Genomic DNA, 15,117 nt, shown 5'->3' on the forward strand with positions numbered 1-15,117 from the left:
TTCTGATATATTTTATAGGAGTTCAGAGTGTGTACTTTCAATCTTGTCCTTGACCAGATGTAAATAGTGTGTTGAATGTGAGAATGACTTCAAATGTTTGTCTCTTCTTTCCTGGCTTGAAATAAGTGGCATTTTAATATTATATGAAGGTATTTTCAAAGGATCTTTTCTGTTTGATTTAAGATTACAAATGTGTAAGGCACAACATTACAAGGCTTTCCTCGAGTCTTCGAGGCTTTCTGCAATTTTACAATGATCATTGCTATTGCTTGGATATGAACCATGTTTTTACATAATGGGTGTATGTTCATACATGCTATTAATGCTATTAATGCTATTAAAATATTAATTTGATCAGGTGCAAGTGGGGGCAATACTCACTGTGTCAGTATTCATATACAGTAGTCACTGGATAATATTTTTGCCTTGGTATCCAAGCTAACTATGATTAAATATTAGCCACTAGGGTAAATATCAATTTACAGTAAATTAAACATTCCAAAAAGACAATCCCTACCCTATGAACATAATACCATATGATAGTATATAATGATAATTTTAACTATTTTTTGTGAGGACCTTGGTGAATAATCACAATATCCTCATTTAAATCCTTGCCTTTAATTGTGTAACATTGCTAAATGTAATTAAAAAAACATAAAGTAGTTGCATTTGCATAAAATATTAACTCACAGCCCCCTAAGTTCCTCTCATGCATGTTATTTAAAACCGGATTAATGGAGAACCTTTGACTTTCAAGTTGGAAATAAAAAAAGTTAACATTCTCTTTGTTTGCTCTGAGGCTATTTTTCATGCGCCTTGGATATTTCTTCTTTGATTTTATATATGTAGACAGCAGATCAGTAACATATTGTAAGTTGTCATTTTCCCAATGTTACAGAATACTGTATTACTTGGTTTCTTTTAAGTCTGTTGTAACAAGTCTCTTTTATTAGGCACAGGGGCATCAAACAATAAAAAGAGGTAGAAATATTTACCCGGGGGCATTATTTGATTACGGTTATTTGTAACAGGAGACAGACAGTGGAAATGTGAATTATGAATCAAAGAGATGGGAATTTACTCAATCATGGATTTTGACTCAGCAAAATTCTGATTTACTTGCTTCAGTATCTGCAACCAGGGGGTTCTGGTACATATTGTAATGGCTGTATGTATATCTTTTGGGATGTCACAGGGGCCTCCCAGGTCGAGAGACTGCTGCTTGAAAAGCTGTTCAGAAACTACAATCTTAAAGTCCGTCCAGCCCGCACGGTGGAGGAGAGAGTCCAGGTTCGGGTAGGAATGACTCTGTCTCAGCTCATAAGTCTGGTAAGACAGTGGTCTGTAAAAATACTGAACAGCTGCATATTGAGTTGACACACTTACATCCTCTTGAAAAAGTAGCAAAATAAGAAGCTGGCTGCAATGTCATTTGGGCATCATCCACTTTATAGATTCTGGAAATTGGTCACATAATTCAGGTTTAATCTAACAATTCCTTATCTTGTCCTTTATGCATGTTCTCACGCAGTTCCAAAAGCAACAGGGCAAGCTTACCTTGCCAGTAATCATTTATACCAAGTGAAAGGTAGTGAAGAGCATTCTTGATGATTCATATCTCGATATTTAAGTTGTTTTGGACAGCAGTGTGCCGCCCTTATCAATGGGCTTTCATGGTGGACATTTTCCTGTTCTTGAAGACAAACTGAAGGCAAAAAACCCCAAGAACAAGCAGGAACTAAAGACAGCTGCAGTACAGGGCTGGCAGAGCATCACCAGGGAAGAAACCCATCATCTGGTGATGTCTATGGGTTCCAAATTTCAGGCAGCCATTGACTGCAAAGGATTTGCAACCAAGTATTGAAACTCACAATTTAATTCATGATTATGTTAGTTTGTCCAAATATTAGGTGGACCACATATAACAATGGGTGTAATTCCTACACCGTTCACCCAATTTGGATGTAACTACCCTCAAATTAAAGATGAAAGTCTATACTTAAAGCACATATTGATTGCAATGTTTAATGAGCAGTTTTATGATCATTCTACACTCCCATGTTATGTTTACATGGGCCATAACAGAACCTGGTTCACATCCAAGAAAAACATAAAAATTCTATTTCCTGTGGGGTTTGTTCACCACCATGGGAAGATGGGCTTCCTTTAAAAGTTATAGCTGTGATGCCTCTATGCTGTCCAAGAGTAGAATGATTTGTTATTTTAGTACACATTTTCAATTGGGATTTGTGATTCTTAAGTTGCTATTGACTCGCTGCAGGGTGAAACCTTTTATGATACATTTTTAAAAAGGAAAACCCCCATTCAATCTCATCCTTTGACCCGATTGCATGAAGTTTTGGATGTAGCGAGGTGACAGGTCAAACAAAGGTGTTTCCAAAGCAGAAGAGGGAAATGTAATGAGTTCCACATTTGTATTAAACATGAGGTGGCAAGTGACTCTTTAAAGATTAACGAAACAGAATGTCTTGAAAAATAAATTATTAACCGAAAATTCCCTGTCATGTTCTTGAGCTCTGCTTTTAATGATTAATACAAGAAATAAGTCCCTGTAAAGGCAGGCCTCCCAGACTGCCTGGTTTCTGCTGGTGTAACCCTGTTCCCTAAAGCAGCTGTTTTTAAAATCACCTACTCTCTCTCTCTCTGTCGCCATGAAACTTGCCTTTTAAATAGGGTAGAAACTGAAAATTCAGATAATAAGATGCCAGAAGTAATATCTTATACATTTGATAACATTTGGATGAATCCCATTTAAAAAGGAAAAAAGAATGGGACTAAAGAAAAAATAAGTCACAGAGAGAGATGTGAAAGTCTGGAAGCCATATTGTAGCTTACACTTTGGGATCATTTAAAAATAGACTGGATGTGATTCTTGGATCATTAAACGACTAGCTACCAAATGAGGGTGACAGATCAAACGGCTTCCTCTCATTTGTGACATTTTAAAATATTTTGCGTATCACGTATCATAAATGTATAATATATATGTTTGATTAATCTGACCCCTTTCATTTCTCACCCACAGAATGAGAAGAACGAGCAAATGACCACAAACGTGTTTATGAATTTGGTGAGTATCCGGCCAACTGTTTTTCAGTCACGACTCATCTGCTGCAACTTGTGCCTGGAAAGTAATAGAAGGAAGACGCAATTATTAAACAACACATTAAACAGCTGCCATTAAGGTTGGAAAACTGTTACTGTATCATGTAATGTGTCGTGCAACACTGAAGTGATGTGAAGTTAATTAATTCATTCACAGAAAATAAACAAACACAAAGGCATATTATACATGTTAACAAAAATTAGTCTTGTTATACCGGATATAAAAAAAAAAAAAAGAACATCCATAAACTGTTTGCTGAAACTGGAAAATATCTGTCCCCCAATGATCTTTAGAACTTGTTCTCATGAACCTTGAAAGTCATCATCAGTGTACTATAACGTTGAAAACAGAGCATTAGTTCTCTGTATATAATGACTTGGTGGTTTATGTATTTTTATTTTACGTTTGACGCTAATCACACTCACTCGTTCTCTGTTTCTCGACGGTCTAGGCTTGGATGGATTATCGCCTGTCCTGGAATCCAAAAGAACATGACAATATCCAAGTCTTGAGGGTCCCTTCGACCAAAGTGTGGCGCCCCGACATCTATCTTATTAATAAGTAATTAAAACCAAGCTGGCATATGCAAAAGTCAGTTAATTGTAAAAAAAAACTAAACAAGAAATAAATAAGCCTATTTTCAGTTTCCATCAAGAATTAATGAAGAGGTAGTTCGGAAACCTGATGCCGTTTTTACACATTCAACTCATATAGGACCACATAAGACCTCTAGGCACTTAATTTCAAATAAGTAAATTGTCTAATTAAGTAAGTTTGAACTGAATTGCATTGAGCAGAAAGCACAAGAAAGGTTACAAAGAAAAGGTAGCCAGTAATTTTCTTAATTCACTTATCCCAAACTCTCAGACAACCTACTCTTGAAGGCATACAAAAAGTACTATTCAGCTAAAAGCCTGTGTAATTTGCTCCAGACTCCCACAACTTTTAGAGTGTGACGAGCTGCCCCCAAAAATGTGATTTTGTGCTTTTTTTTCTTATGCTGTCCGTAAATTAAATGTCTATATTTTCTGTCTGTCGTGAGCCAAAACACACGTGGGACTCCACTAATTGCCTCACCCCAGATGACGTATTATTTATATAATATTTATATCTATAATATTTGTGCACATTCACCACTTTCCGATCTATGTGCCTACATTACCTTAGCTTCCCACCATATTCAATCTGAGAATTCATATCTTAAATGGAAATTAACCAAAAACCTCCTGCTTCTAAGAGATTATGTAAAAGGACTTTCAAACATATTAATGTAAATGGACACTCCCGAACGCCAGACTCAATGTGAGTTTCTACTTGGACTGTATAATTGAACTTGACAGCCATAAGCTAGTCAGTTTTAAAGCTCCATATAGTGGAAGGTCTAGGAAAAGACTGTGTTTGTCCTCCAAGTGATATTTTAAGATCCGCAAGTGCCAAAGAAGACACTGAGTGGGAAGAGTTAATAGCAGTTCTGCTTTGTTTTCAATCTGGATATAAGATTTTGTATAGGCTGTGCAGAGGGGATGTCATGGGTGTGAACATCATTTCTTTAGTCAGTATTGTGATGACATATATATATGTTTGCCTGTGTGACTAATGTGTCTGTGTTCCTCTTCACAGCAATGACGGCCAGTTTGATGTTGCTCTATACGTCAATGTCCTGGTTTATAGTGATGGCACAGTTAACTGGCTGCCACCAGCAATATACCGCAGCGCCTGCTCGATCAAGGTACGAGTGAGAGACCTGGGCCAGAATAGAGCATCCCACTATTTCAAACAGATATATACAGGTATCAAACTCAAATAATTACTTTTTCCCTAGGTGACATACTTCCCCTTTGACTGGCAGAATTGCATCATGGTGTTTAGTTCGTACACTTATGACTCCTCTGAGGTGGACCTGCAGTATGCTCTGGATGACAATGGACAAGAGATCAAAGAGATCATCATAGACGAGAATGCATTTACAGGTGAGCAAGGAAGATAACAAAATCAGTGTCTGTAATGTCAGCGCACTGAAGCTACAACTGTAGACCATACAGTGCATTGCTAAATAATATGAACACCAGTCGTGTCTACAGTAAGAGTATCTGTACAAACGTGGTTAGTACATATATGTATTGTGGCACCGTGGTGTGTTGGAAACCCAAAGGCTACGGTGCAAAGAAGGTGATTTATTCTGTACACAGTGTGCGTGCTCAAACCAAAGAGACAGACAAAAATGTAAACAAAACCCTAGCTCCCCTCGAGCCTAACCCAAACCACATTTAAACAGGTCCCTAGCCTACACATATAACTAATAAAAAGCACAAACACAACAAACACTAGCAAACAGTCAAGTGGGTAATCCGTAATCAATCTTTAGTCTCTTTCGATGCTCTTCTCTCAATCTTCCTTAGAGAATGGAGAGTGGCAGATCTGTCATAAGCCGTCACGCAAAAACATTGGGGAAGACCTCTATGAGGACATCACCTTCTACCTGATCATCGAGAGGAAGCCTCTCTTCTACATTATCAACATTATCGTGCCCTGTATCCTCACCAGCATTCTTGCCATCTTCGTCTTCTACCTCCCCCCAGACGCAGGTAATTACCTACAAAGAGCTGCTTGGAAATAACTACACTCTGCTTGTCTTGTTCTTCTGCCGTCTCTTGCCACTCCGCATTTGTGCTTGCTGTCTCTGAGGAGATGGGAACCTCTCTGTAGTGCCTAGGAGGAGAAAGGAGCATAATTGCACACTGCCTCCAGATACATCTGTGTTTCCCAACATCACTCCTCAAGGGTAGATTTTCCCGCACATTTTATATGTTTAAGTGATTAATGCTTCAAACTGCTTCAGTTAGATGAATAAAGCATTAAATGACATATTCCATAATGTGAGTGGTATGAAAAGCAGGCCCACAGTAGGGGAATACTTCTTTCCTGCATTCCTTCTTGCACGTATTTGATGTTTTCCCTTTACTAGAAGAAGTATTCCTTTTCCTTCCTTGAACCGAATCTGTAGCCCCCAAATGGCTAACCCCATGTGATACAGCTATGGTTCTTGTGGGTGTTGATTAAATAGAGAATTATTCTGAGCTCATACAAACTTTGTCTTCTCTACCAGGGGAGAAGATGACGTTGTCCATCTCAGTCCTGTTAGCGCTCACCGTCTTCTTGCTCCTGCTGGCGAACAAGGTCCCAGAGACCTCACTGGGGATCCCCATCATCGTCAACTACCTGATGTTCACCATGATCCTGGTGACGTTCTCTGTCATCCTCAGCGTGGTGGTCCTCAACCTGCACCATCGCTCACCCAGCACTCACGACATGCCCCAGTGGGTGCGCAAGGTGAGAGAAGCACTTCCTCCACATGCCATCGAACATCCTAAAATCAGCTCCCAGACAGAACATATTGAAACATAAGAACATAAGGAAGGTGGCCTGGTTGATATAGGATCTTCTGGTCCATGTTGTATGCTTGGATGCCAGTAGCTTATTTGATGCTAGGAACTCCTCCAGTGTTTACTGAAGGATTCTGGTGAATCTGCTTCAGCAATATGGTAGCCTGGTCCAGATTCCCACAGAATTTGATGTCAGGAATTGCCTTCTGTTTTCAAAATCGTAAGGACATCCTCTTATTTTTCACTTGTGTCCTTAGTGTTCTGTTTATCCTGTGAGATCAGGTTAAGTTTGTCAATACCTTTCAGGATGCTAAATTGGCCAGACGAAAGCCATGCAGTTCCTTTACTGTGTCTGAATATGACATGTCCAAGAATTAACATGGTCACTCTTCTTTGACCTCATTTCCATTTCATTCAAATCTTACATGAAATCCAAATCCAAATTTGATTCAATTTGACTTTTTTATGATGCTCAAAGATGACACTTGCCATGTTTTATGTATTCTGGAGTGTCCTAATGGAAGCAGTTTTCAGACAATTACAATTTTGAATTTAATACATTATTGTACGCCAGCATTGCTCAATTAAGTTATTTAATTAAATAAATAACCATTGCAATAGTAATGAAACAGTACAGGAAAAAGCATGTCTTCCCTTTTTGCCACATGGCAAGGTTCTGTGCTCTCCTACTGTTTTACTTCTTGAGCAAAACAATCACTGCCATTGATTTAATAATTGGAACAATGCCAGGAAACTCACATTTGGTGTATATCATGACAATTCACATGCAAACTCTGTCCCTGTCAATGCATATTAATATTTCAGTGCTTGTCTTTCCTGTACTCAAGATATTCATTCACACTCTTCCACGCTACCTGGGCATGCAGCGCCCCAGGCCCGAAGACCCCCTCGACCAGCCCCCCAAGAAAGAGAACTCCTCGAGGCCCAGTGATCGCCGGCCAGCCGACGAATACTTTATCCGCAAGATCAACCCCGAGCTCATTCTTCCTTGGAACAGCAGGTAATCAGCATCCTTGCTCGATAGGTCTGTCTCTCCAGTTCAGACGGCAGATTGAAACAGAGGCCCCAGCTGCATCCTCTTTCAATCACAGCACAGAAGATGTCTTCCCGTGAACCAGTTTATCTGCGGCCCCAGATTACTTTTCCTTTCATTACCCCATCAGTTGCACCACGAAGACACAGCACTTAATACCTAAAAGGTATTGCTCAGTCTTCCATCATCTACAACCTACTAGAGTAATGCCTGACAGGACAGTCTGGGACTCCCCTTCTTCACAAATAAAAAACAATAACACACTGGATATGCTGTAAATATACTTGAGCAAAAGTTTTAGATAAGTATATGAATGGATGTTTATAAAGCAACTATCTAGTATTCCAGGTGTCAGTAGAGGGATATATTTGATACTCCGTTGCAATACTACAGTTTCAGTTAAACCTCTGCACCCTAATTTATACAGTTGACAGTTGCAAATTCCAATGATTTAGGTTCCCAGAACGCGCTTCTGCTTACCCACCAAAACAGAGCACATTTTATAAATAGCAATTGTCTATTTTTGAATAATTGACATTATGAGATGGGATGTGATGATAACACCTATATGAAAGGGATTTTTAATCCACAGGTGTCCCTTAATGAAACCCTGTTCTGTGCGTAGCCCCCAAACATTCTACGGGTCTATGCTTTGCTTGGCGTTAACTATCGCAGGAGGGGATGCTTCAGCTGGCTGTGTTTCAAAGCTGTGGGGTAGTGGACGCTAACTCCCATGCTAAGTCCCTTGTCAGAGTCCTTGTTAGCGCTAGACCTTGCCCTTTTCCTTTCTTTGGCATGGCTCTCTCGATTCCAATGAAGGGGACTACCGGTATGTGCCATTACTGGAACGCTGCGCTGGGAACATGCTGAGAGCATGACAGCTGTGTGAAACATCTACAAGCGAACAGAAATAAACAGGATCAGGAGAGGAACCCATTGCACTTCCTCCAACATGTTTTTGCATTGGACTTGTAGCAACTTGCCGAAATGTGAACAATGGAGAGGGACGGCGCCTGGAGACCATATTTTTCACAACCTTTCTTTGCTTTATAGGATTTAGCTATACAAGAAACAAAATATAAAAGCATTCACGTCCATTTAAATGTAAAGTAAACTGTATGGCTTTTCAAATCGTATTTTATTGGGTTAGAATGGTTGGGTTTTTCCATTCAGATTCCTTAGCACATGTATTGAACAGGTGTGTCTGAGGACTGATATATCCCATGACCCTTGATGCTTGTATCCAGTGGTGGGAAGGGGTAAAAATAACTCAGCAACTCGTAACTTTAAGAGATATTGAATCATCCTTAAATGTAGGGTACTGCGTTTTTTCATCTTGCAGGGCGATTAGAAAATCAAAAAGGCACCGAAACCATGTGCTGTATTAGTAATAGTTATGCATAAAAATGGATAGCATTTCTAGATTGCCTTTTTAATAAACCGTGACAGCCTTTTTAATGATTCATAAAAACACTGTCAGTATAAATTAAATGGTAATCAGGTTTCACAGGGTAGATTTCGGATGACAAACATCAGCTGGCAAGCTTCCAGCAACCCATACAATTTGATTTATAAAAAAAAGACGTACCTCAGTTATGATGTCAACAGCTGTGACGGCAAACTTGCTTGTGTGGAGATTTTGCTCATGGAAAGAGAGCTATTCTTCAAGAAACATCTAAATCCACCTCCAAGTTACGGAAGAGGGTTGTTGAGTGACAGGCTTGAAGTTATCCTTATGTGTTTAAGGTATCCCTTCATGTTATGCATCATTTTTCACATTGGTATGAAAAGGACAAGATGGGGAAGTGAGGGGGGAGGCTATCAATCTTTTTACAAAGTTACCGACATCTTTCCAGGTGCCTTTCTTGAATAATATATGAACACAAAGAACACAAAACACAACAACCAAGGGGGCTACACAGGTCCTTAAAGTCACAATACATCACCTTAAGCTTTACTACGTATGTTTCCCATCATTTTGGAATTAAATATGATCTTTAATTTCCCAAACTTAAGCTGTCTTTTTTAATAATTATGGAATTTATTTCCAGGAAGTGGCTGTGAGGAGGATCTAGCAATGTTGTGTTCAAACACGAATTGTAAATTACAATAATGATTGAGTTGAAACAGTTGTGTTTGTTGTTGTTAGTTTGTTTTACAGTTTTTAAGGACAATTGCATATGACAGTAAATTTAAGATGAACCAATTAAATCATTGTCCTGGCAGTTTCACTCAGTTTCATTTTGAAATAAAACGATTCAATCAACTAGTTTCAAACCAAACAGTATTTTCCTCGGGAAGCAGTTGCTGTCATCCATTGTGGGCCTTAAATTGAGTTTAAATAAAGGTTGAGGAGAGAAGACTACCCCAATCTCATCCTGAACTGCACGCCCACCTAAACATTAGTGTGGGAAACAAACTCCCCTTCCCAGCATGCATCACTCCTGAAATATGATCAGCCCCAATTAACCAACATTCACATTTTTAAGAACCTGCTCTGCTCTGCTCTTTGATTGAATGTGTGTTTCTGTGTCCCCTTAGGAGGGACAGCACGGTGCAGCTGCAGAAGTACATCGACGGGCAGAGTTACTGTCTCATTCTCCCCCCCGACCTCAAGTCAGCGATCGCGGCAGTCACCTACATGGCAGACCAACTCAAGAGACAGGATGGTCATGACACGGTCAGTTATGGGATTGTTAAAACCCTTGCAGAAGAACAGTTCAGTCTTGTTTCCTATAGATGTTTTTATTTTGGGCTTTTTGCTTGTTGTATTGACTTCCCACCAGCCTTTGCCAACCAATGACAAGGGTCAGTCGGTTTTCTTTCTTTCTGTGTGACCTACATTTCTACAATCTCTGAAAACTGCAGGTTTCTGGACTATCATGAAGGATCTCACTCCTGATTTAGGACCCCCCTCTTTGTTTTGTGGATATTAATGATCTCTGAAGTCCTGCACATACTTTACCTTGGATTACCTAATCCTTAAATTATCGGTAAAGTAAATCCTTAGGGTTACCACCAGATTACAGGAAAAAAATGGAAATTACATAAACAGATACCGTTAAAATGAATATCTTAAACTGACACCTGAGCTTCATTAACAGCATAACAAAATGTATATAATATATAACACAAAAACTTACATGTGGTGGATGTTTTACATTTCAAATAATATATTTACATTTGGTATCCATCATCTGTTGGTTATCTAATCAGCCTCGTTTGCCATCTTGTTGATTAGATATTCACTCACAGCTGTATTTATCTGTTCACAGAGAATCTGAGCGGATGAAGGAGCTTTATTTATAAGCAGTTAATTGGGGATGATCAAAAATAGAAAACCATAAAAAAAGAAAACAGAGATGAGAAGAATATTGAAAATCTAATTAATGATACATTAATTGTATTTAAAATTATATAAAGTAACTGTTTTGTAATGCACTTTGCAATGCATTTCACTTTTGGACATAGTATGATATTTTGCTTGATTAACTGACCATATAGTTCACCGTCAGAAATCTTTATTGACGAATACTAAGCCATTTTATTGTTACAATACAGGCAAAGGGTGGAAACAAGGTACAACACAAATCCTTTCAATAACACCTTTCTCAAACAGATCTCATTGCACCAACCATTTGGAATATATGGTTTTTTTTATATATATATTTGTTTCAAAAACAGAATCAGCCAAATGACTTAACTGAGCTAACAGTGCCATCTACTGGACAGTGTTCAAAACATTCATTTTCAAATATGCTTATATATCTGTTCAGTTGTTCATGTTTAACTTGCCTCTTCCTTATAAAGAGACAACTGGTGGTTATGTTTGTTGACAGCAGTTTTATTTAGTGAATATTTCTGCACGAGTGTATTTCTGTTATTGTATACCGCCAGAAAACCCCCCAGAAACTTTCTTCAAGATAGGAAAGTGAATGGGTCCCACTGACCCACAAGGTAAGTTTAAGTAATAAAACTCAGAGGCAGGAATAGTAGAACAACAAGTGTTTAATCTCCAATTATGCCACATATTTGCCTTTTCTGTGAACATTAGACTGGTCGAAGAAATCACAGATAAACTAAGGAACATAGAATGCCGTACAGAAAACAATTGTTCAGTCTTGTCTGGTTGCAGATCACTGAGGACTGGCAGTACATTGCATTGGTGGTGGACCGGCTTTTCCTGTGGCTTTTCGTGGTCATCACCTCGCTGGGGACTTTCACCATTTTCCTGGATGCCAGTTTCAACTACACTCCAGACCAGCCTTTTGCTTGAGATCTTCTCCCTTCCATCCAAGTCTTCCATATTTTCTTGTCCCTAATTGATAAAGCTGCAGGTCAAAGTTCACATGTGCATAATACCAGAAGATTAACAAGCATCCTCTGGTCTCCTCGTCTTGTCAACTGAAGAACCTGATCTGTGTCTGATATTTTCTCCCAAAACCAGATCAGTGGACACTATGGTCATAAGAGGTCTGTAAATTGTATGTTCAAAGAATATCAACCATATTGTATATTTGTGTTCTTTAAAAAGTACAGAATAGCATTATTTCATATATATATATATATATATATATACACTCACCTAAAGGATTATTAGGAACACCATACTAATACTGTGTTTGACCCCCTTTCGCCTTCAGAACTGCCTTAATTCTACGTGGCATTGATTCAACAAGGTGCTGAAAGCATTCTTTAGAAATGTTGGCCCATATTGATAGGATAGCATCTTGCAGTTGATGGAGATTTGTGGGATGCACATCCAGGGCACGAAGCTCCCGTTCCACCACATCCCAAAGATACTCTATTGGGTTGAGATCTGGTGACTGTGGGGGCCAGTTTAGTACAGTGAACTCATTGTCATGTTCAAGAAACCAATTTGAAATGATTCGACCTTTGTGACATGGTGCATTATCCTGCTGGAAGTAGCCATCAGAGGACGGGTACATGGTGGTCATAAAGGGATGGACATGGTCAGAAACAATGCTCAGGTAGGCCGTGGCATTTAAACGATGCCCAATTGGCACTAAGGGGGCTAAAGTGTGCCAAGAAAACATCCCCCACACCATTACACCACCACCACCAGCCTGCACAGTGGTAACAAGGCATGATGGATCCATGTTCTCATTCTGTTTACGCCAAATTCTAACTCTACCATCTGAATGTCTCAACAGAAATCGAGACTCATCAGACCAGGCAACATTTTTCCAGTCTTCAACTGTCCAATTTTGGTGAGCTTGTGCAAATTGTAGCCTCTTTTTCCTATTTGTAGTGGAGATGAGTGGTACCCGGTGGGGTCTTCTGCTGTTGTAGCCCATCCGCCTCAAGGTTGTACGTGTTGTGGCTTCACAAATGCTTTGCTGCATACCTCGGTTGTAACGAGTGCTTATTTCAGTCAAAGTTGCTCTTCTATCAGCTTGAATCAGTCGGCCCATTCTCCTCTGACCTCTAGCATCAACAAGGCATTTTCGCCCACAGGACTGCCGCATACTGGATGTTTTTCCCTTTTCACACCATTCTTTGTAAACCCTAGAAATGGTTGTGCGTGAAAATCCCAGTAACTGAGCAGATTGTGAAATACTCAGACCGGCCCGTCTGGCACCAACAACCATGCCACGCTCAAAATTGCTTAAATCACCTTTCTTTCCCATTCAGACATTCAGTTTGGAGTTCAGGAGATTGTCTTGACCAGGACCACACCCCTAAATGCATTGAAGCAACTGCCATGTGATTGGTTGGTTAGATAATTGCATTAATGAGAAATTGAACAGGTGTTCCTAATAATCCTTTAGGTGAGTGTATATACAATACATGTCTGGCACCCTAATGAGTTTATAAATGGCAGTATACAGTTCCCAGTAAGTGAGCTGTTGTATCAGCTCTCTATTTTTGAGATTTCCTTTCTTATATTTTCCCTTTCTAAAGTTAAATACTTTCTCTTACAATGTGAACATGTTTGAGCTTCCTTAGACTATGTCTCATTGATGAAAGATACACCAACACACATTTGAAAGAGCTCAACTTTCCCATTGGTGGTGGTTGTGACTTTCTCCCAAGACATTAGATACAAGATATCTCTATACAATTGTTGTTATTGAACACGCTGTTCAATGCATGTTTAGCCTGAAATGATAGAGAAAGAACTGTTGTAGGAAAATGACAATCGCAGATGCACTTTTTGTACTATCATATCTTGTATTATATTAATATTTTAGATTTGTAAATATGAAAGCAATGTTAACATGTTGACATAAACATGATGATAATAATAACATGGTATTGTATTGCTACTTTCTGTAATATATAGCTCCTGACCTCATTCAAGACTGTTTAGAAGAAAGTGTACGGATGCAGATGAAATTGAAAATCTTATCAGATATTTCTGCTTGGGGTTGTGAGTTTGGCTTCTTTTAAAGGGAAGGAGTTTATATTTAGCACAAAGAATAGAAGACCAATAACTCTCACTCAGTCAAAAAGAAGGCCATTTCTTCAATGCTTATGCAGTCTACAAACACAGAAAGCCATACGGATCCCATTTTTTAAAATAATGTTAAGAAGGCAGGCACCTCCCAGCTCCAGTCCCGCCTCCAGTGACGCGTGTCCAAAGAACAATGATGAAATAACAAAAGTAAAAACTGAGTTGCAACAGCCAATAGGATCCCATCACAAGCTGATTGGTCACTTTTGAGCATCTCGAGTGTGTCGCAGTGGGTGTTTCCGACCGATGAACCTGAGGTACTCCCTGCTGTTTGGTGTATTGAATTTGGATTAGTCACTACTATGTAACAGTACAATAACCTGAAACCAACAACAGCAGACAAAGAACCTGAAACCCGAACAATACCATGAAAAATAAACACGTCTCACAGAAGCGCTTTGACTGCGAGTTGACTTTAATTGAAACCTTGAGGCATTGAAGCAGAAATTATTAATGACCAATACTGTCCACTGCGTTGTACACAATCCCAACTATTGCTGTTAAAGTTATATTGATTTGATCTCATTTGTCTTACCTGGTTGAGTAAATCAGCTCAGTGAATCAGGAAAATCTCCTCCGACTGATGCAAGTTTTCTGATCCCATTAAACTTCTGTATGCTTCCCTAAGGATAGGTGCAATAAATCATGTCGTCTCCTAACAGGTTTTGAGGATAAAAGTTGTGCTCAAAGAGAATACATCTACGCAACAAAATGTCTGTGTTTCAGGGCATGTGTGTTTGTGTCCTCAACATGTTTGTTTCAGTACATTGTAGGCTTGTTACCCATCAGTAACCAAGCTTGAATGTGGGAATTCTGCCCGCTGTAAAAGCACAGGCAGTGATTTATGGATGTAGTTTGTTGCCCAAGCCTGCAGGGTGAGGGTTGTCTCCACTGGCAAGTAATTGGCAACAAGAACACAATTCTGAACAGTTCTGAACAGGAACTGAACTAATTAGGCTAATTAGGGACATACCTTATTCTTTTCATAAGGTCACTGCCAAATGCATAGCCCTCAACTAGACACAAGGCATATAGTCTTCAGTTGAAAATGTTAACTTTACTTCTTCATGTA

General features: G+C 39.2%; 1 protein-coding gene across 1 annotated transcript; it reads left to right on the forward strand.

Moving 5' to 3' along the window:
• Positions 1 to 1,173: 1,173 nt before the first annotated feature.
• On the forward strand, positions 1,174 to 12,053 carry chrnb1l (cholinergic receptor, nicotinic, beta 1 (muscle) like). Its single transcript, XM_066722150.1, has 10 exons — positions 1,174 to 1,332; positions 3,050 to 3,094; positions 3,582 to 3,691; positions 4,751 to 4,859; positions 4,953 to 5,100; positions 5,530 to 5,715; positions 6,237 to 6,460; positions 7,362 to 7,534; positions 10,109 to 10,247; positions 11,703 to 12,053. The coding sequence occupies exons 1-10, from the start codon at positions 1,174 to 1,176 to the stop codon at positions 11,841 to 11,843; spliced, it is 1,434 nt and encodes a 477-aa protein (XP_066578247.1). The 3' UTR covers positions 11,844 to 12,053.
• The last annotated feature ends 3,064 nt before the right edge of the window (positions 12,054 to 15,117 follow it).

The sequence above is a fragment of the Amia ocellicauda genome, chromosome 14 (assembly GCF_036373705.1).
Source record: "Amia ocellicauda isolate fAmiCal2 chromosome 14, fAmiCal2.hap1, whole genome shotgun sequence".
In the NCBI taxonomy this organism is placed as follows: Eukaryota; Metazoa; Chordata; class Actinopteri; order Amiiformes; family Amiidae; genus Amia; species Amia ocellicauda.